The 21,701-nt window shown below is 50.1% G+C and overlaps 1 protein-coding gene across 1 annotated transcript in view; it reads right to left on the reverse strand.

The window, feature by feature from the left end:
- LOC144723669 (BCL11 transcription factor A-like) overlaps positions 1-21,701 on the reverse strand; it is a 64,792-nt gene that overhangs the window by 19,943 nt on the left and 23,148 nt on the right. The window contains exon 2 of the mRNA XM_078602567.1: positions 9,831-10,388. Within this exon, the coding sequence (XP_078458693.1) occupies positions 9,831-10,388 (558 nt within the window). The remainder of the gene's footprint in view (positions 1-9,830; positions 10,389-21,701) is intronic.

Raw genomic sequence — 21,701 nt, forward strand, 5'->3', positions numbered from 1 at the left:
ACATGCGCGCAAAAAACGTAATCTCACACACACGCACACATAAAAACGAAGACCAAGATGCCACGTTTTAACTTCATGGACGGTATGTACTATTAGCGAGCACCTATTTAGGCCGGCTTGGCACGTGAGGCCGTGGATTGTCCATAACCATGCCCCTGCTGCTTTTGTCTCGCCAGTGCTGACGCTGACACTGCAACGATGACCCGCCCCCCCCCTACGTCCCACACCCAGCAATTAAAACAACTCGACACATTTGTCAATAACACTGTATCCCTAAAATAAAAAAAATATATATCAATCGGCGAACGTGTAGGTAACAGCCCTTTTTCATAGCCCAAAATAAAAAACAGAAATTCAAGCAGCTGCCATAGACTCAATTGTATTCTCTCTTGTTTCGGCTCTCGTGTGTATTTATATTGGGTTGTTTGTTTGTCTCATTGGATAATATTAAACGTAATTAAATAACTTGTAAATAAATTTGCATGAATTGGAAATAATACAGTTTTCCGCGCATCACTCGAAGCACGCATCATGAACGCAACGATTGATTACAATCAGCAAATCGATGCATTTAACGATGTTAAATGCCAACCAAGTACTCATTTTGTGGCTAAGTCAACCTAAAGGAGGTCCAGAACATTTCTGACACTACTTGCTACTGACGTTGCCCATAGTCAGGATTCGAACTCAGGTCACTAGGAATGTAGCGCAGAACCACAGCACTACTGCGCCATGCACTTAGACAGCCTTTAACAAACTGCTGGGGCAAGTGCTGTTAGCGAGCACCTCTTAAGGCCGGCATGGCACGGAAGGGAATGGGTGACCAGCACCACGCCTGGCAACTTTTGTCTCCCCAGTGCCGATGCTTTCACACCATACTGGGTTTTCATTTAAGGCTGAGTCAGCCTAGGGGAGGCTCAGGACCGAGTCAGATTTTCGTCACCAATGTTGGCCGTGAGCGGGAATCGAAATCGGGTCGCCGGGTTCGTAGTGCACGACGCTTACTGCTACGCCACCGCTCTCCCTGTGTATATATCAACACACACGTAGGCGCACACACACACACACCTTAACTGTAGGTACACACACACACAACGACACACAAACTCACTTGACACTGGCCTTTTGTGCCACAGGTTAAGAACTTGGCTAACATCCAAAAGCTTCGCTCTGTCTGTCTGTCTGGCTTAGGGGGTTTGGCTTGCCCGAGGGTCAGCCAGGTGAGGCAGCCACGGCCATCAAGCACACACGCACTCGCTCATACAAAGACAAAGATCCCCCGTGTAGCCTTAACAGACTGTTGGGGCAAGTGCTGTTAGCAAGCACCTATGATGGCCGGCACGGCACACGAAGGGGTGGGTGGCCAGCACCACGCCCGGCCACATTTGTCTCCCCAGTGTTGATGTTTACACACCGCATGGGGTGCTCACTTAAGGCTGAGTCGACCTAGGGGAGGCCCAGAAACACACTGAATTATTAATAACCACTGTTATTCGTCATGAGCGAGAATCTAACTCTGGTGGATGGGTTCGTAGCTGGCTAACCACTGCGCCACTGCTCCAACAAAAAGGTTCCCGCTATACCCTTGACAACCTGTTGGAGAGAGTGCTGTTAGCGAGCAGCACCTTTGAAGGCTGGCAGCACACGAGGGGGTGGCTGGCCAGCACTACGCCCGGCTGCCTTTGCCGCCCCAGTGGCGATGTTTACGCACCACACCAGGTACTCATGTGAGGCTGAGTCGAATTAGGGGAGGCCCATGACCGGTTCCGATAATCGTCACTGGTGTTAGCTGTGAGCGGGAATCAAACTCGGGTCGCCGGGTTCATAGTGCAGCACGCTAACCACGACACTACCGCTCCCCACTTACCACCCTCCAACAACAACAACAACCGCCATTCACCACTAAGTGGCGGTGACGTCACCACGACGCTTGTGCCAGGCTATGTGCACCTTGAGGCCACGTGAAGTGTCAAACGCCCGCTGGCAGGAGGTCACGAGGCAGACCCAGGTGCCACGGGTCGACTGACTGAGATGAGTGGCTGATGCACCACCTGTACCCCCTACTGTGCCAACTTACCACCTTCCACACCCATACACGCACACAGTCTCACACTGACACGCACACATGCTCACACTCATACACAAAGTCATGGTCAGGTGCACCATTATAACGCCCCCCCACCCCCCCCCCCAGGAGGAGTGGTCGCACAGTGGTTAGCGCACTGCGCAAATTAATCTCGCGATTGGAGTTCTATTCCTGGCCACCGTGGCTGCCAGTGGCCAGGTCATGTCTGAGCCGGTCCTGGGTCCCCCTTTCACCGAACCGCACTGACCAGCACAGCGAAGTATGGTCCAGCAACGACACTCGTGAGTGGACTGACAAAGCACTGACATTAGTTATTCGTTTCAAAGTCGCGGTGTTGTATGGTGGTGCTGGAGTGGGCAGCACCATGCATGCCCTTTTTCTTCCAAATGCCAGCAATGTTACTCATTTTAGGCCGAGTCAACCTAGGGGGAGAATGGTCTACCATGTAACGGGTTAAATCACCCTTGAGGAACACCGTTCGTCATATCGGGTCTCTGGTCAAAACCCACGAGGGATGGCTCTCAGCTCCATTGGTGGCAATGAACTAGTGGCGTAAATTCCACATGCCCATGGCAGGGGGCCAGTCTTTACACGTGACGATCATTGATGGCCTTGGTTGAAAGAGGGTGAGTGGACAAATTTCCCGCCAACCGGGATGTGAGTCGTGCGCTTCGCCCAGGTAATATCCCCAGTCGAGGACTGACCCAGGCCACCAATCATCCCCAACGGGGTTGATAAAATCACCAGCACTTTGTGAGGCATCAAACAGGGGTCGTGCAATGGAGAGACACACATACCCAGCACAGAAATGTGGAATTTCCATTCACTGGCTCAGGGTGCCCGGCCCCACACACCGATTTGGCGCAGCTTTGCCATCGCCTCCGATGTCAAAATTACGCGGCTTGCAGCAAAACAAACGCGTCTCTCCCACTTTAAATGCAGCCCGCGTGCATCCAGGTGTTCCCGAGTCAATTGTGTTACAGTGCCTGTTTATTGCAATGGGATTACGTTGTGAAAAAAAATATTTCAAAAGCTCAGCGGGCAGTGTCCCCGTGGCTTTAGCCGACGGGAGTTGGCTCATGTACGGTACGGCGATTTGTTTAACCTCCTGTGGGGTCTGCGTGTTGATGCGTTACAGAAGTCCGTTTGTCCCTCGTAGTGATATGGTGCTGTCCGCTGAGCTCACACTGAATTCACCGCTCCCCCTAACGCCCCCCCCCCCGATTACAAAGCCACTCTTCACTGCGTGGGGCACTGTGCAGATTAGGAGGATTACTTTTGAAAAGCGACAAGTCTCAGATTACTGACTGCTCGAGAGTTTTAAATGTTAACGCAATGCCAACCTGCATTCGCAATTTTCAAAACAATGTAATCTGATTACTTGAGTTATTTGGCAGTAGGGTGGGCAGGTGAGGCACAATGTTGCTGCGACGTTACTGCATAATCTCAGATGAACACGAGCCATTTCACTTTAGATGACTATATTAACGCCCCTCAGGTGTTCGCACCTGATCGGCTCACAGTAATGACATCACCTTAACTCTATTTAAGACCGAAACAGGAGGACCTCTTCACAACTCAGGAAAATCGCCTGATGAAACTGGATGTAAATCACCAGCAAAACATCGTACTCAAGGTGTAAATGTTGTGGGTTTACTCTCCATTGGCACATTTTGTTCACGTGACAAACCTTACTAATTGGCTGCGTCAGGTGGTGGCGGGATTAACGAAACATTAATATTTACGCGATATACCTCATGAAACCTTTATTATGGATAATATATTGGTCGCGAAAGCCGACATGTTAAGCTGCTGTGTTTAATCCAAATTGAGTAACTTCCAGGTAATTTCTCCAGCATTGGGATGTTTGTCCAATACCAGTTACATTGTGTGTGTTTCAAGCTATAGAAAGCAACGGAAAAAAACCTGGAGGAAACACCCAGGCAGAACAGAGGGAGAACATACAAACTCTACACACTCTCACTCACACGAGACACAGACAAAGATCCCCCGTATAGCCTTAATGGACTTTAGGAGCAAGTGATATTAGCAAGCACCGGTGAAGGCCGGTAAGGCACACGAGGGGTTGGTTGGCCAGCACTATGCCCGGCCGCCTTTTTCTTCCTCGTGACAATGTTACACACCACACCAGGTACTCATTTGAGGCTGAGTCAACCTAGGAGAGGCTGAGGACCGGTTCAGATAAACATCACTGGTGTTGGCCATGACAAGGAATCGAACTCGGGTGGCCAGGTTCGTAGAGCAGCGCGCTAACGACTTCACTACTTCTCCCCACTCACACAAAAACAGCCGCCATTCGCCACTAGGTGTCGGTGACGTCACCACGGCACTTGTGCCAGGCTAAGTGCACTTTAAGGCCACGTGAAGTGTCAAACGCCCGCTGGCAGGAAGTCACGGGACAGACATAGGTTCCATGGGCTGACTGACTGAGATGACTAAGATTACTGGCTGATGCACCACCTGTGCCCCCTACTGTGCCAATTTGCTGTAATTTAGCCACCCGGCACTCCGCTCGTTGTTGCTTCTCTGCCCTCCAATATTGCTGGAGGGCGACTGCCTCCAACTGCCCAGTAACGTCCTTCAATGAGCCTCCTCCCCTCCACAGAGGCCGATCTTGACACCGCTGGTACCAGTCATCAGCAAGTCCACTCAACTCCACATCCTCTTGTACCACATCACTCCATCTCTTCTCTAGCCCGTGCCGTGCCCGTTTTGCCCCCTCTATCCGGCCGAACAAAAGCTGTTAAGGCATGCGGTGGCTGGGCATGTGGGCTCCATGACCCAGCCAACGCAGCCTTACCTGCCGGAGGAGCTCACCGATGGGACTTTGTCCAGATCTTTCAAGGATTTGTGAGCTCCTCACACAATCCAGCCTGGTTAAACCCAGAAAGGACCGTAGGCAGGCCAACCTACATGTTTCTAACCGGCAAGGATGTTCCATTAGGGGGTTCCACGTTTCATAAGCATAGAGAAGGGAGAGCATGATCGTGGCCGCGATTACCCAAAGCTTCGTGTGGAATGACAGACCAGGTAGCTTCCACACAGCGTTACGCAGCCGATGAAAAGATAATGTCGTTCGACTGATTGAGAGTGATACCTCAGCTGTCAAACCGGAGCTTGTCATAAGCACTCACACACACACGCGACTCACTATGCAGAACAGGGGGAGAACATACAAACTTCCACACACTCATGCTCACTCACTCAAACCCACACACACATTCACCCACAAAAAAACTCCTTAAAAAGGGGAAGCTATCTTGATTTGAAGCTTTCGTGACTGCATTAATCCATACTCTTTGGTTCTTTCGGTAAAGTCACGTAAGTATAAAATAAAATAAATCACTATTTTATATCATACTTACGTGACTTTACCGAAACAACCAAAGAGTAAGGGGAAGCTATGTTAAGCGGTGGTGGGGGGGGGGAGCGGTGGTGTGGCAGCTAACACAGTCGTGCTATGGATCCGGAAATCTGAGCGGCGAACAATATCTGCAGCGGTACTGGGTGGCTCCTTCACAAACCGACACTTGACCGGCGTGGTCAAGTATGGTATGGACTGATCCACCACTCTGAGACCGACATGGCATGGTGAGGCCTTCATCCAGCAGTGGGTCGGCATCGGCGTGTGTGAATCGTCTCAGGGGGCCGCATGCTAGTCAAACGGGTGCTAAGAATTATAATCAGAATCTTTATACATCCTGGAGAAATCCGAATATCTGTGAAGCTCTTTTTCACAGATGTCCAGTAGTGGCGGGTCAGAAAGTGGCAACAATAAACAATACAAAACACGATAGCAGTGCAAAGTATAGTAAAGGTAAGCAAATCAGAAAGATAAATAAAAGATATACGTTCAAATTGCATAAGTACATCAATTCACAAGCTTGAGTAAGGCAGCCAAAACAAAAGCAAGAACAGTCCCAGACCACACCAAGACAACGACACCACAGTCCCTCAATAAAATTGCACATTAAAATTGAACTATCGATACCCGAGTAAGGATAAAGGTTACAAATCACATTTGCAAATGTGGTTGTACACAGCCTCTAATCTTCTGTTTCAGGATATTTTCTAGAAGGTTACGCCGACTTCTGACCTACAGGCTCCATGCGCCGTGCGATCCGTGTGGCTGCTGCCGCCCACCTCGCTTGAACGCAAGCTGCGGACACCACCACTTTCCCTTTCAATTGCTTTGCGAGTCATTTTAAACTGCGCTGGGCAAGAGTTGCAACAGAGTCGCAGCCAAGGACACGTTTACTGTGGAAAAGTGAAATCGGCTCAGGTTCCGGTTCGAGGTGGACTGTTACACACAGTGGGATCATGAGAGATGGCGGCGGCTTGCAGGGGGATGATCCAACATTGGATCGATCATGGCTGACGATGATGAATCACGGACAATACCGAGAGGTGTAAAAAACAAAATGGCAGCGATTTTATTGAAAACTGAAAAGAGGGAAATCCTGTGCGATTCCCAATTTTCAAACAACACGCAGGAATGTGGACAATAAGCACCCGGCCCCATGGGCATGATGCATTGTCGTCCTCTTGTTTAAGGTCACCATCATATCAAAGTAAAATTGAGCAAATGTGGCCGACTAGGAGCAGCAGCAGCAGTGAGACAGACAGACAACTCTGGAGCAGGTTCCTGATCACAGGAACACGTTACAATGACGTGTGGAGATATGATTACTGTATCCGACTCACATCGAAGTGACAAAATTAAATATTTAAAATTCTTCCAGGTCTCGGGGGACCCAGAGGAGTGAGTACGTGTCAGTGCCCGGTGCAGAGCTGGCACCACAGCGATCCGAGAAATAAATCCAAGCTGCCCGCACCACAGCCGTGTTCGCAAGTTCGGCGAGTTGATGGCCTCTGCCGGGTCGCCGATGGCCACACGCAAAACGCAATTTGCTGCGTTGCATTCACCCGACGACTGATAGCTTCGGTTCCACATACGCGATGACCAATCTCTGCAGGGTTACAAAAAAAAAGGCACGCTCCCCAGCGCGGCGAGCGAGCGAGAGAGAGAGAACGAGTAATTTATTTATTAATGTGCATGACGCATTTTGCCACATGGGCCTCTAAGTACCTTACATAAGCTCTCTAATGATATTTTGATTCCCCAGACACTCGCACCCTTTAATGGAAAGCACGGACAAATAGAAATGCCCCCTGCACCCTTTCCCAGCGCAAAGTGTAATGACAGCCAGAAGCATTTTGGCTGCCTCCCGAGTTACAGTCTGGCTCCTTCTGCCGAGAAGGGTTTTTGAAAAGGAGTCTCAGGACAGGCTGACGCGTGCCGATCCAGAGGATCTCATCGTAGGACAAGGTAATGGGAAAACGCCGAGGTGACAGGGGGTGGGGGGGGGGTTCAAGTGATTTAGGGCCGTTTAATTTTTGCATAAAACTTGATTCAGTAAGCTGCAGATATCTGATCCAGCTCGCAACGAACTGGTGCGATTTGTTCCGAGCTATCTTACACCCCCTAAGCATCCTGCAGCAGCTGCAGTTTATGAATAAGAGAGAGCAGAGGCGACGCTAAGTAGAGTGAGATAAAGCCGTCTTGGTCCGGATGAAACAGATAAATGGGTGACCATTTCAAGATCCTCTGAGGAAGGGAATGGATGCATCTCATGGATCGGTAATTTGTGGTGGTTGAGGCGTTCAGCAGAATTCGCGGATGCGCAGAACATGACACGGCTGCTGATGCATGAGCGGACGCCTGAAACCAGCGAATGCGAGCAGCGCGTACGCGTCCGCCGGAATCACACCGCCGCACGGCAGTCGCCGGCGAGATGGAACGATCACCACGGGTTTGGGACAATCGAGACACACGGAGATACACACAGAGAAAGACCCAGAGATACACACAGGGAGACACAGAGAGACAGAGACATGGAGATATGATTGCAGACAGGTGGATGACACGAGACATAAGCTACGTGGCCACATCGCAGCTGTAAGCTGCCTGAAATCACAGGAAAGCTGCTTCCTAGCCCCAACAGAACCACTTAACAAAGTCACTGACAGCCGCACAACTGGAAATGTGAACACGGCTTGACACGATCACCACGGACATCGCCACCACACACAGAGACGCCTCGGCGTCACCGCTGGCACTGACAAATATCGGCTGACATGGACGTGTTTAAATTGCCTTCAAACGGGAGTTGGCAGCTCACTTACTCACCCACCCCACTGACTCACACACCCACACACCGACTCACACCCACTCACTCATTCGCCTACTCACACACCCACTCCCTCGCACACTCGCCGACTTAACCAACCACTCAGTCACTCACCCACTCACTCACTCACCTACACACACTCATCCACCACCCACCGACTTACCCACTTACTCACCGACTAACCTAACCACTCACTCTGAACGGGAGTGGGCAGCTTATCCACTCACCCACCCACTCACACAATGACTCACCCAACCACTCACTCACAACGGCAGTGGGCAGCTCAAGAGTCAAATTCCAGACGAAGTGGAGCTACTAAAATGACACTGACGCATATGACTTTGTTGAAACACACAGACCGTGGAACATCTATTGGGCTGAGCCCTGCACTTTGGATGACCTCGCAAGGGCTACAGACCAGGCCACATCATCATCACCATCATCATCGCGTGACTGTGGTGGCAGCACAGATGAATAAGAAGACGACGAATAAGATGAATAAGTATAATTTTGTACATCTCCCTCAGTCGAAAAAGACTGTATCCATTTGATTACCCTGCCAGGGGCGGGCTGCAGGAAAGTTACCGATTGATTTCACAAGCAGGGGTTCTACCCTCGTTACCTGAAGAGATGTTCTCATCTACCCGAGGCCCAGCCCCTCGCAAAAAATTATTTAGTAATTCTTTGACGTCTTCTTCCGTGGCCATTCTCGGATGCAGCACGTCACAACGACCGCTGCCAATCTTCATCATACGACCACACGACTCCCCAAAGCGAAACTGGAATAACAGTTGGAGACACGAAGCGAAAGCTCAAAACAAGAATGTTTATGAAGCCTGGCGGCTATGGGAAGCACGGGAAATTATACAGGGGTGTTCCAAAAAAGGCCCAATAATGACTTTCTCAAAGAGTTTGCTATTCATTCGAGGGAACGTCACGAATGCTGTAAACATCTGTCAGACGGCATTCCAGGCCGCACACACACGGGGCACCCGAGAACTTCAAAGTCCATTGCACAGACTTGGATGGACCGTGCTGCCCCATCCGCCACACAGCCCACAGCTCTCACATTTCAATCCGTTTAGCACTTTTGCAGGATGGCCATTCTGAAAACGCCCCCCCCACCCCCCCGGTCTCTTGACAAATGAAACATTTTGCCAGGACGGGATGGTGCCACGTTGGCCCAAGCGCATACGAAGAGGATGAAGACTGCGTTGCAAAAACAGCCAAATGTTCGTGACATTCCCATGAATTCCCAATGACAATTTTGCATCGCTTCAATAAAAAAAGGTACAAAGTTATCAAAACAGGCGGTACCACTTTTGGGCGAATGAGGGCAAAATGTTCGTCATTTCCAAAGCTCAGTTTAAGCCTGCATCCAAATTTTGCGGTCAGGCACCACTGTAGGCAAGGGTGCACGGCTCGTCATCAAAAGGCACAATAATCATCCCCGCGGGGTGGATAAATCGAGCATCGCCGTGCGGGAAGTCAACAAAAATATTCCAACAAACAAACAGGCGGCCACTGCTCACCGGCTTGCGATCCGGGATGCTCGAACGACGCCGTCGTCGCCAGGAGTCGAGGGGAGAAGCCGGTATGGGCAGAGGAGCCGGCGCAGGGGCCTTGGTCAGGAGGCGATAGCACCGCGCTTAGCCCGGTCGGCGCGGGAATCGAACCCGGAGCCGGGCACGCGCGGCTCTTGTGCTCGATGAAGCGCAGGATCTGCGAGAGCGGCAGCGAGAGGTGGCACAATCCGCACGTGAGCAGATCGCGCCGAGCCGCCGCGTGCCTACCCGCCTCTCCATCTCCCTCCTCCTCTTCATCTGCTCTGTCGCCGTCATCGCCATCTTCATCATCGTCGTCGTAATCGTCGTCGTCATCGTCATTGAAATCTTCTTCAGTGTCATCATCGCCCGGTTTGGATGTCGCCGTTGCGGCCGCCGAAGCGAAGCGACGGCCGTTGTGAACGTGGCGATGGCCGCTGCTGCTGGGACCACCGCCATCACCGCCGCCATCACCACCGCCACCGTCACCACCCCGTCCCCCTCCTCCTCTTCTTCCACCCGTGTCGTCATCATCAGCATCGTCGCCTGCATCCATTCCCAAAGAAGAATACATGGCCGAGGTTTAGAATGCACACACACGAGTGCATTCACATGTACAAATACACTGTGTGTAGCCTGCGCAGGCTGGGGTGATCAGAACTGTCCGCGAGCAGGTGTGCACTTATGAAGGCACAGCACTGGCAAGGTGCACAAATGGATGGGTTATGCCACACCTTGGTCTCCCCAGTGCTGATGTTTACACACGACATCAGGTATTCATTTAAGGCTGAGTTGCCCTAAGGGGAATCCCAGAACCGGTTCAGATATTTGCCACACTCTTACTGGCCATGAGCGAGAATCGAGCTTGGATTGTTGGGTTTGTGGGGCAATGCGCTAACCACTGCAATCACGCCCCAAAGACAAAGATGCCTCGTATAGCCTTAAAAACTGTAGGGAGCAAGTGCTGTTAGAGCACCTATGAAGGCCAGCACAGCACACGAGGGGGTGGGTGGCCAGCACTAATGGGGCAAAAGTTCTCAAGTGTCCCCGCAGCCAACCGCCCCTTCCCCCCCCGCCCGCCACACACAAACGCAGAGAGACATCGGTCCCATGTTCAGCCTGGAGACGTTGTAGCTGTGTGCGAATGTGCAGCCGCTTTAGCAATGGACTGCTGGAAGCTATGGGAGTTATCTGACCATACTTGGTGACACTGGCCAGCAGGGATTAGTGAACGCAGGGAGCATACACGGGAACATGGTACACTACAATGGAAATTTGCTGTGCTGCTAAAAATTGACATGTATAACGATAAAAAAAAACTTTTATCAGGTTTTCAGTTTCATTTATTAGGTATAGCCCTGTGAGCCATTCGGCTCTTGAATCGGGTGCAACCGCAACAAACAAAAAAACTAAAACATGAACAAGAAAACATCTTAAAGTGATTACGCGCAAACAGAAAAATCCAGGAAAAAAACAGCAAAATCTTCCAGAAAAAGCACTGTACACCAACGCTGTGTGCAAAAATCCCATTGGGATGCAAGTCAAACAACAACAACCAAAAGACAACTTCGATTAAAGCCATCAGTCTAACTCCGTACTACATCAAACAAACATGGCCAAAGCAAAAAACTTTTCGAAATCACCAAAACAAAGCCATAAAAGCAATGGAACAGTGGTCATAAGGTAAAGCCCACTGAGCGATGTAGCTCTTTTTCAGAAACGACCCAGCAACCACAAATTATAACTCAACGAAGGGGCTTATCACGTGGAAATTGATTGCAGCCAAATACTCTAAATGCGTGAAGTTGATTCTAAATGTGGAGGGAAAAACCGGAGGACCCGGAGAAAAATCCACGCGACCACGGAGAGAACAATCAAACTCCAAATATACAGGTGTCAGGGTCGGGATCGAATCCATGACTTCCTGTATACCAGGAGAGGTAGATAACATCTCACCACTGGGGTACCCCTCAGCAGCCGACCAGTCACAACGCCGGTGCTATGCATGGTAACTGCCCTTCCAGGCACTATCCAGGCTCCAACCTGCTTAGCTTTCGAGATCTGCCGAGACCGGGCGCATTCCGGGTGAGTTGGTCAGAGGCCGCGTTAAGATTTGTCACGGCAAACGAGCGTCTCCCTGCTCGTCTCCATCGGCAGCCCCAAAAGATGCAGTGGAAATTACACATTCCCAAGGCAAGGGCCAGTCTATCCATAGCACTGTTGATTTTCCCAAAAAGTCGTGCTCAACCTCCAGAGGGATTATTATGGGCTCAGCAGATAGTGCATTTTAAACATGAAGTATATAAAACATCAGTTGCAGTGGTAATCCTATTCTATCCTATTTAGAATGTATATAGCGCCCTGTCCAGGGCACTTTACAACGCAAACAGAAAGGGGCAAAAGGTGGATGAGCGGATGGGGTGGAACGGCTGTAAGTGAGGGAGGTGACGGAAGGGATGGAGGGACAGGGGCTGGGGGAAAGGAGGCACGTAATGTTGCAGCGGTAGTGAAGGAGGAATAAGGTGGAGTGTGACGGTGAATGAGGGTGACGGACGGGTGCAACGTGGATGAGAGGCAGCAAGGTATGGGGCACATGCGTGAAGTGATAAGACAGATAGGTGCTGTAGCTGGGCATGGATGAGGGTAGGTGAAGGGGAACTGGCTCCCCATCATGTCAATGTTTTCTTTTTGTGTTCAGTTTGTTGTCCTTTCCCCGCACCTCCGATTAGCACGGTTGGCTACGTACGATGCGAAAGAAGTTCAACATGCATACATAGACTCACGCAGAGACCCATAGACTCACAAAGAGACCCATAGTTTGTTAGCCTTCCCCCGCACCTCCGATTAGCATGGTTGGCTACGTACGATGCGAAAGAAGTTAAACATACATGCATACAATGTGGAATTTTCATCAATGGCTCTCCTGTAGCCCAGTAGTGTCTTTCACGAGCCTCCACCACAGAGGCCGACCTTGACAGCGCTGGTACCAGTCGTCACCAAGTCATACTGTACCACATTAGCCAATCTCTTCTCTAACATGTGCCGCACCCATTTAGCACCATCTATCCGGCCAAGCAGAAGCTGCTTGGGCATGTGGTGACTGGGCATGCGGGCTACATAACCCAGCCAAGGCAGCCTCGCCTGCCAGAGCTCACTGATGGAACAGTGTCCAGATCTTTTAAGGATCGGTGAGCTTCTTACAATGTAATCTGGTTAAGAACAGGATGGATCGTAGGCAAGCAGCCTGAATATTTCAAGCCGGTGAAGGAATTTCTTTGAAGGGGTTCATGTTTTACAAACAAAGAGAAGAGAGGGCATGATTGTGGCCAGGTAGCAGCTTTGTGTGGAGTGATAGGCCAGGCAGCTTATTCGCAAAGCCGATGAAAAGATATTGCAGCTCGACTGATTCAGTGAGACCTCAGCTGCCAAACTAGAGCTGGTCATGAGTACACTGCACAAGTACAGGGAACTCATCCATCCTTTCCACAACCGCCCCAATACTTCTCGAGTACTGACGTCATAAAGTGTTTGATGTATATATGCATGTTGAACTTATTTCGCTCCATATGTAACCAACCGTGCCAATCGGAGGTGCGGGGGAAGGACAACAAACTAAACACAGAAAACTGTTCTAAAAAAATGAGTTTGTCAATCTAGATGATGACTTAAAAGTGCATAGCTCCAGTGGCTACCTAATATCGGAAAAGCATTCCTGATGGCCGCAGAAGCGCATCTGAAAGCGCGCGATGCGGTGACCGTCTTTGATTGATAGTTATCCAAAAGCCACTGCGAGGATGACCGGAGTTTGCGTGATGATTTATGCTCCTTTGACGAGATCAGCAAGGTATTGTGGTTCATTTGTGGCAAGCACTTTGTGTGTAATGAGCACGACCTTATAATCATCAACCGAAAGGCAATGCAGTTGGGCGAGCACCAACTTGATGGCAATGAGTACCCAGGAAGCCGTTTTATTTTAGTGGGGCTGATAGTAAAGCTCAATTTTTTAGTGGCACGCTCTAGATTCAACAACAGCGTCCAACTCCTTCTTAGTGAGCCGCTATTACAAGATCATCGGCACACGTGACATGCTTGAGGGCTCGGAAGCCATTCTTGACCACACCCAGGCATCGATAAGCCTCCTGAGAGAAACTCAACTACACTCCACGACATCCAAACGTGCTGGGTATTATTGCAACGTCTTCTAGGATGGGGCGCCCCTCAACCCAGAAACATCATGGGGCAAGGTGGTGGGGGGGGGGGGGAGAAGTGGCGGGGGGGGGGGCAGACCCTTTGAGGGTTGTCAAGCATCAAAGGTTGAAGGAAGTAGTGAGTGGTTACATTTTACGATTTTTATAAACACAGATATAAACACATGTGCGTACACACAAAAGATGAAGATCGCTGTTAGCGAGCACTTATGAAGATTGGCACAGCACGTGAGGGGTAGGTGGCCAGCACCACGCCCGGCCACCTTTGTCTCCCCAGTGCTTATGTTTATACACTGCACCTAGTACTAACTTGAGGCTGAGTAGACCGAGCGGAGGCCCTGGACTGGTTCAGATACTTGTCACTGGCATTGGCCATGAACAGAAATCGAAGTGAAGTCACCGGGGTTCGTAGCACAGCGTAACACGCACACGCACGATATGAGCGCGTGTCCCTATCCACGGATCGTATTGCACAAGACGCTGCTTGCCATACTTACAGTGCGTTGATATCATCGCTAGCAGCGAGACTGTAATGAGAGAGGTGGGTCAGGCAGACCCGGCTGACAGCCCCAGGGTGCAAACGGCACCACAGTCCAGACCAATTGGCCTCCGTGCCTACCGTTAACCAGTAAAACTGGTTCGGATTGGGCGACCAGGTTCGCCAAGCTGTCAGCGCATAGAGCATAATTATAAGCAGGACAATCGTAAAGTTTAGTTCAAACAAATCCAGACAGATCGCTTGTATTGATGACCAAGTAAGGGCACAGAGAAACCAGAAGCCTCCCATTAAAATGTATTTCTCTCCCGGAAAACTACAAATAATAACCCAACTAAAGGTGGTATATTTTTTTTTTACAGTTTAGTCAAAATGGTTTTGTTACATCGATTTATATTGGCTCGTGTAAATAGGGCAAAGTGAGATCACTTGCATGGTGTTATGGTCTGATTGCCACTCCGACTGGCAAAGCAAATGACTCTTTCGTGCAGTTGAATGAAATGCGTCAGAGAGGTCAAAGGGCGAGCCTGGCTGCCTTGGCTGGCTCAAGAGGCTAATAATGGTCGTTTCCTGGCACCGAGCCAGTGAACACGAGATTATCAAAGTTCTTAAGTGTGGTGACTTCCGTGGCCTTTGGCCAGCCACGGGTGACCAGTTCATATCCAGGGCAAGGGTCAACTTGGTCCACCATTTGAATCTCTGTTATCAATAAAACATTTGTGGGAGGCTTAAAGTGGTCTGTGGAGCGACTGATTGGCCTCACCTATTAAAATATAGAATTTAACCAATGGCTTAAGGCATGAAACTGGCTTAATACCGTAAAATGGCCATTTGAACGGATTTTTTAAAGTTATATATGGCACCACATCAATGCAAACAAAAAGGTGTGATCCACCAACCCTCGCTACCTCCAGAGTGCTGGATTACAGGCCACGTGCGTAGCCACCACCACGCCCCGCTAACAACTTCACATGGGAAGGGGGATCTGCAATGGAAGTGTGAACTCCGTGCTAAGGCAGCTGTGTGAGCTGGTGTCAGATGCTGTAGTTTGACCTTGTTTTTGGCTCGTTGATTCCAAGACGCATGCAGCAAATCCTAAAAATCCCAAATCTCAGTGACCCACATTACTGTATGTGTGAATAAATAAGGAATCGTTTGATATCCGGCAATGATGTTAACTATTCACGGAGTGCGAGCGCTGCGTTAAATTTCATACAATACTACACGTGCAAATCGCATTAATGTCGCTAATGTTCGGCGCGCCTCTCGTGAATATTCATTAGCTTGCGCGAGCTGTCCAAGGTCATCCTCTGTTCGTCTGTCGCACGACGGCACGGTGTCGCGCCCCCCCCCCCCCCCCCCCGGGGCCGGCGCGCTGTCGTGAAGGAGAAGCAGGTGCACCCTCATGAGTTATTCACCAATCCTTGACTCAATTCACCGCTCTGCTTCGGGACACCAGACAGGTGGCCATTAGAGCTGGGGACGATTCATCGATGGAGCCAATTACATCGATTACCTACGGTAATCCACGAGCGATCGCTTGGGCACCTTTAGAAATGGTGGCTGGCCCCCCACACTCTGCCTTCGGAATGCTGGAAACCCCCTACAACAGCGCTCTTCATTGCAAGGCCTTCGAGCCAATGGCAGCCCATCGTGGCCTTTAGTGCGGCCTTGACACGGATGTCTTAACGGTTCAAGTGGACCACCTCTGAAATTAGTGCAGAACACCGCTCTACGAGCCACGCGCGGCGTGACACGGCTGATGACGCCGATGACGTCACCAAGCCCTGGCCTTTCACCTCCCGTCCAGCGGCACAACGTGGGAACAGAGGTGAGACATTTAGTTTGCTATTATTTGTGTCGTCCGAAAAGACGAGTGATCGAACCGATGATCGGAAGAGTAATCAGTTACTTAAACAATTGAATATCACAGCGAGTCATTTTTGAACATCGGGGAGATGAATATATTAGCTTAGAATTAAGATGAAACATTATACGGCGAAGGTTATTGCAATGCAAACGTTGGTAATAACCGACTACATGCCGAGTACCTTTCATTTGAGACAAAGATTATCATAGCAACAGAACGTGCCTTGTGGTAAAAGTGATCTGAGATCATTGCCTTCCCAATCTCAGTCCAGCCGTCACGTGATTCAGCTGGGCCAATCATTAAAATAGGCCCGACCTGCACGAACTTGGCTTCATGGGCGCTATCGTGGAGAGAAAGCAACAAAGGAACGGCAGAAAATGTGCTGTTAAACTTGGGAAATTTCCCTCTGAAAATATTGTGACGTGACAACGTCAAAACGCTAGCAACAAACAGCACGATCAAAGTTGTAAGAGAGTTAACACTTTGTTCTTGAATGTCGCAAGGTTATATATTATAAGAGCTTGGGGAAAAGAGACGATTGTTGAAGAAGCAGGGAGAGGTGTCGTAACCTGCAATGTGGTGAGTGAGTGGGTGAGTGGATGGGTGAGTGAGTGAGTGAGTGGGTGAGTGAGTGAGTGGGTGAGTAAGTGAGTGAGTGAGTGGGTGAGTGAGTGAGTGGGTGGGTGAGTGGGTGAGTGGGTGAGTAAGTGAGTGAGTGGGTGAGTGAGTGAGTGGGTGGGTGGGTGAGTGGGTGAGTGAGTGAGTGGGTGAATGAGTGGGTGAGTGGGTGAGTGAGTGAGTGGGTGAGTAACTGAGTGGGTGGGTAACTGAGTAGATGAGTCGGTGTGCCACTGTGACCTGCAGTGTGGTGGCTCAACACCGTGTGGATGAGACAAAACAGCCAGTGTTAGGTAGACCAAGTCCTCGACAACGGTGGAGCATTTCATGAAGTTCACGGGAAAAGTGGCCAATGGTTGCAGTGACAGAAAAGTGATAATGTTGGCCGAGTGAAAGCATAAATTTGATGACCCGCCGGTGAGTGAGCGAGTGACTGGAGTGAATAAGAGAATGCGGGAAGACAATGAGAAGCAGCAGAATAATTGTTTATACTGGAGGAATCCGATGAGCTACAAAGCTCTTCATCACAGATGTCCAAGTCAGGAGGATTCAATTCAGACAGAATTCATCCAAAGAATTCCAGCGCTGCTGAAGAAACCAGCAGAAGGCAGTACGGGCAGTGAGGGAATATCCATCTGTTTCCATCTGTACGGAGGTAGAGTTTCCCCCGCTGTCTGCGCGTGGGTTTTCTCCGGTTGTATAATAAATACAACTTATCACTAATTTGCTGACAGCACGCTCAAATAAAAGCCCAATGCAGGACCCTCCTGTAAAAGAGTCACTGCAGCTTGTCTGGATAAGAAAGTAATAAATAAATAAACGTGGTCACTGCCATTAATGATGCATCGGAACCAGACCAAGACTTCTCTGCCCGGGTGCCACATCAGAAACAGACAGCTTTATAGCTCATCGGATTCCTCCGGTATAAATATAGATTCTGATGACTCTGATTTAACCAAAAGAAGAAACTACCCCATTGAGACTGATTGAAGCGGCGCTGCCTCTTTTCCACAGGCGAAATTCGTTTTACTGCACCTGGGCCAAGAGGCCGAGAAGCTATCGCCGGGATGGTTGTAGACATAAACAACTAATGTTTACAGGACCTTTTCTCCAAGTATCAAAATTGATCATAACAAACAGAAAACAAGAATAGGTTTAAACCCTTTCAGGCGTTTAAAATGTCCAAACGCCAATTAGATACCTTTTGCAAGGCGTCACCAACTAAAAGCGCAAACTTTTTTGCGGAAAGCGTCTCCCTCCCGGCGTCTCCCAACCGGGGGGTGGGGGGGAAACCACCGGGGGAGTGTGGGGGGAGCAAACGACACTTCACACCTACGGAGGGAGGGGGGGCAGCTGCACACACAAAGCCACGCCGCGAGTTATTTTCAGCCCCATAAATCTTTCAGGCTGCACCTACGAGGGATTCTCCGCGCGGACAGTCGACAGACGCGATAATATTGTCCTGAGCCATCCCCCGTCCCCACAGGTCATTGATCACACAGTGCTACGTCTGGGAGGGGGGGGGTGACAACACCTTGTTTACAGAGAGGGGGGGGGGGGTGATTAGAGGGGAGGGGGCAGGGAGGATCGAGGGGTGAGGGGGGGGTGACTGTGTGTTTTGGCGAGGGCTCCGCAGGGGTCGGGAAAATATATTTTCCATAATCATCACCACCAGCCATGATCAAGCCACGCTGGGTGAAGGGCTCACCGATCCGCCGCTGCCTCTCTAACAAGACTGCGGTGCCACGATCTGTGCAGCACCTAAACATGTGCAGACCTCGTCACTCCATCTCCGTGGTGGACGACCTTTTGGACGCGTTCCACATTCCTTGGCTGCTGCTCTACTACACTGGTCAACAAAAACAAATTCTGGCCTGGACTTTTGCAGCTGTTTTAGACTAATTTTAGGGTGCTGATTCCAAATCTGATCTCAGATTTGCTCTATCGGCATACCCCATTTTCATTGATTTTACCCGAAATTAACTGTTACTTATGATTGCAAGTTGTTGCGAGTCAGTGACTGCTTTAGTGTTAAAATATGGTGCTGCATTTTTAGGATAGTGTGTTTATAATATCATTTTATGTAGATATCCACATTAATTTAATATTTTTCTTCTGCAGTTTTTATTGAAAATACAATATTTGAGATCTCAAAAACCTGATGTGATAGACAAAAACTGATGCCAGATTTGGAATCAGCACCCCAAAATTACCTTAAAACTGTTGGAATACCTTATGCCATAAAAAGTGTGTTGACCAGTGTTATTATTCTTGACCACCGTGTATCATAGTAATTATTGCATTTGCATGACACTTAAGTGCAGCAACGACTCAAAGAGCATTGCATCTCATGTCCAACATTGGAACGGCACCCCCAGTGACTGCTCTTCCTCTGCAGCACGGAGCACTGCAAGTTGGCAGCTGGAGGGCAATGATTTGTGTGTATTATCCCAATGGAGTAATTTACAGTGTGATTTTTCTAAATTGACGAATGAGACAAAGGGAAGAAGATGGCGTGAATGTTATGCTCAATATACACCGCAGTATTAACTAGGGCATCCTGCCGGGTTCCAACCGCGAGCCCCTGAAACAAGCGGCCAACACTCTGCCGGTGGGCAATGTCATCGCCCCTAAGCCAGCCGCGCGCGCTGGCCACATCTCCATCCAGAACCACTGGTGCATTGTGCCAGGTAGGGTGGGGACGTGTGGGGCCCCGCACTGTGAAGCCAGTGGACTAACGTTCAACTCCCAGCCGTGGTGAGCAACACGGACACGTGGGTTTTCGCGGTTTTGCCGTCGAAGCTCTCCAATGCGTTATCGGGCTGTAACTGCGTGTTGTCCGGCACGATGTCTTGACGTTTCGCAAATCAGTTCCTGAAGAAGCTCCCAGCACGTGGAGCGAAACGTCGGACATTGTGCCGAACAAGCCATGAGACATTGGGATAACACTGATAGCCATGCCCAGCATGGTGGTGCCCATTGCAGGAAAATCCCCACGGTGTCACTCCATTCAAGAGTAAGAATTCGAGTTGATTCTCTCGAAAATCAGTGACCCAGATTAGCACTTTGAACTACAATCTTCTCCAGTCAAAATCTGAAGCGGACCTCATGAAACCGGCTTGAACTCGATGCCGTTGCAGATTTCTACTGCCCCGGTGAAGTTCGGTGAACGGTGATCTGCATTCGCAGGTCGCCCTGCGGCTGCCCGATTGGTCGTTTGACATTTGCCGCACTAGCTATACCCAATGCTTGAACGGCCAATAAGTCACTTTTTAATTGATATGTAGCAACATTACCACATATCGCTGTGCCTGCAAAGGCACGCCATGGAATGCATCGCCACTACGGACACCACTGGATGGGGATGCAGTGCCGGCCCCTACAGGTTAGGGGGCGAGAGAGCCGGCCTCGGAACGGGGTTGCAGGGGGCCATGGCACTCTGGTTCACCCCGGAGAACACGTGACCGCTCAGGGACCCCCAAAGGGGGGGCTGGGGGGACCACGTGTGGAGGGTAGAACTTCCGCGAGGGTTCGAGAAGGGGGTCGTGGCTGGGGGCGGAGCGAGCCCCGCCACAGAGGATAAAAGCCGGCTCGCCAGTAGGACGGGATGGTTGTCCTCCTGAACATCCTCGATCTACGTTCGTCGTGCGTCCCGAAGAAGTCACCAACACGTGGCAAGGACCCAAGCCTGGGTTCCGACCACCGTTACCCTCGTACGTTAGTGTAGTTAGCTGGGTGCTGATCACCGTAGGTTATCTGGTGATGGGGCAGTTACCCCTTTGCGCTTTGAGTGTTGGTATAAATAAATGTGTTGCCTCCAAGTAAAGCCTGAGTCTCCGTTAGAGCCCACTACAGATATATAAATCATGTTTGCCAAGTACAGGCCATAAGGCTCAATACACGAAGCGGCTAGTAACAAACAGCACTGTTGAAAGTTTTATAGAGAAGAGTTTACACGTTTCTTGAATTAATAAGGTTATATGCACTTGGGAAAAGAGACGACGGGAGGGAATTCCCAAGTGGAGCAGTGCGAGGAGAGAAGCAGAAAGAGAAGTGAGGTGACCTGCAGTGTGGTAAGTGAGTTGGCGAGTGATCAGGGATTTAGTGATTGGGTGATTGGGTGAGTGAGTGAATTCATCCATCCACCTGGGATAACGCGAAGGGAAACAACATCTAAGCCGGTAGTGTAGTGGTTAGCGCTCTGCGCTATGAACCCGGCGACCCCAGTTCGATTCCCGCTCATGGCCAACACCAGTTCCGATTATTTGAACCGGTTCTGGGCCTCCCCGAGGTCGACTAAGCCTCAAATGATTACCTGGTGTGGTGTGTAAAGATCACCACTGGGGAGACAAAGCTGGCCGGGCGTGGTGTTGGCCACCCACCCCTTCGTGTGCCGTGCCGGCTCTCATAGGTGCTCGCTAAAGCAATTGCCCCAACAGTCTGTTACAGGCTATACGGGGGATCTTTGTCTTTTTGTATTGGCCTGCAGTGTGGTGGCGGTTGAATACAGTGTGGATAAAATAGTCAGTCTAGTATAGTCATCGACAACGGTGGAGCAGCCAGTGAGTGAAATTCACGGGAGTAGTAACCGTGGTAGTAGCGATTGAAGAGCGATAATGTTGGCCGAGTGAAAGTATTCAATTTGAAGATGTCACTTGCACTTACTC

The sequence above is a fragment of the Lampetra planeri genome, chromosome 18, assembly GCF_965212315.1.
Source record: "Lampetra planeri chromosome 18, kcLamPlan1.2.h2, whole genome shotgun sequence".
Taxonomy (NCBI): Eukaryota; Metazoa; Chordata; class Hyperoartia; order Petromyzontiformes; family Petromyzontidae; genus Lampetra; species Lampetra planeri.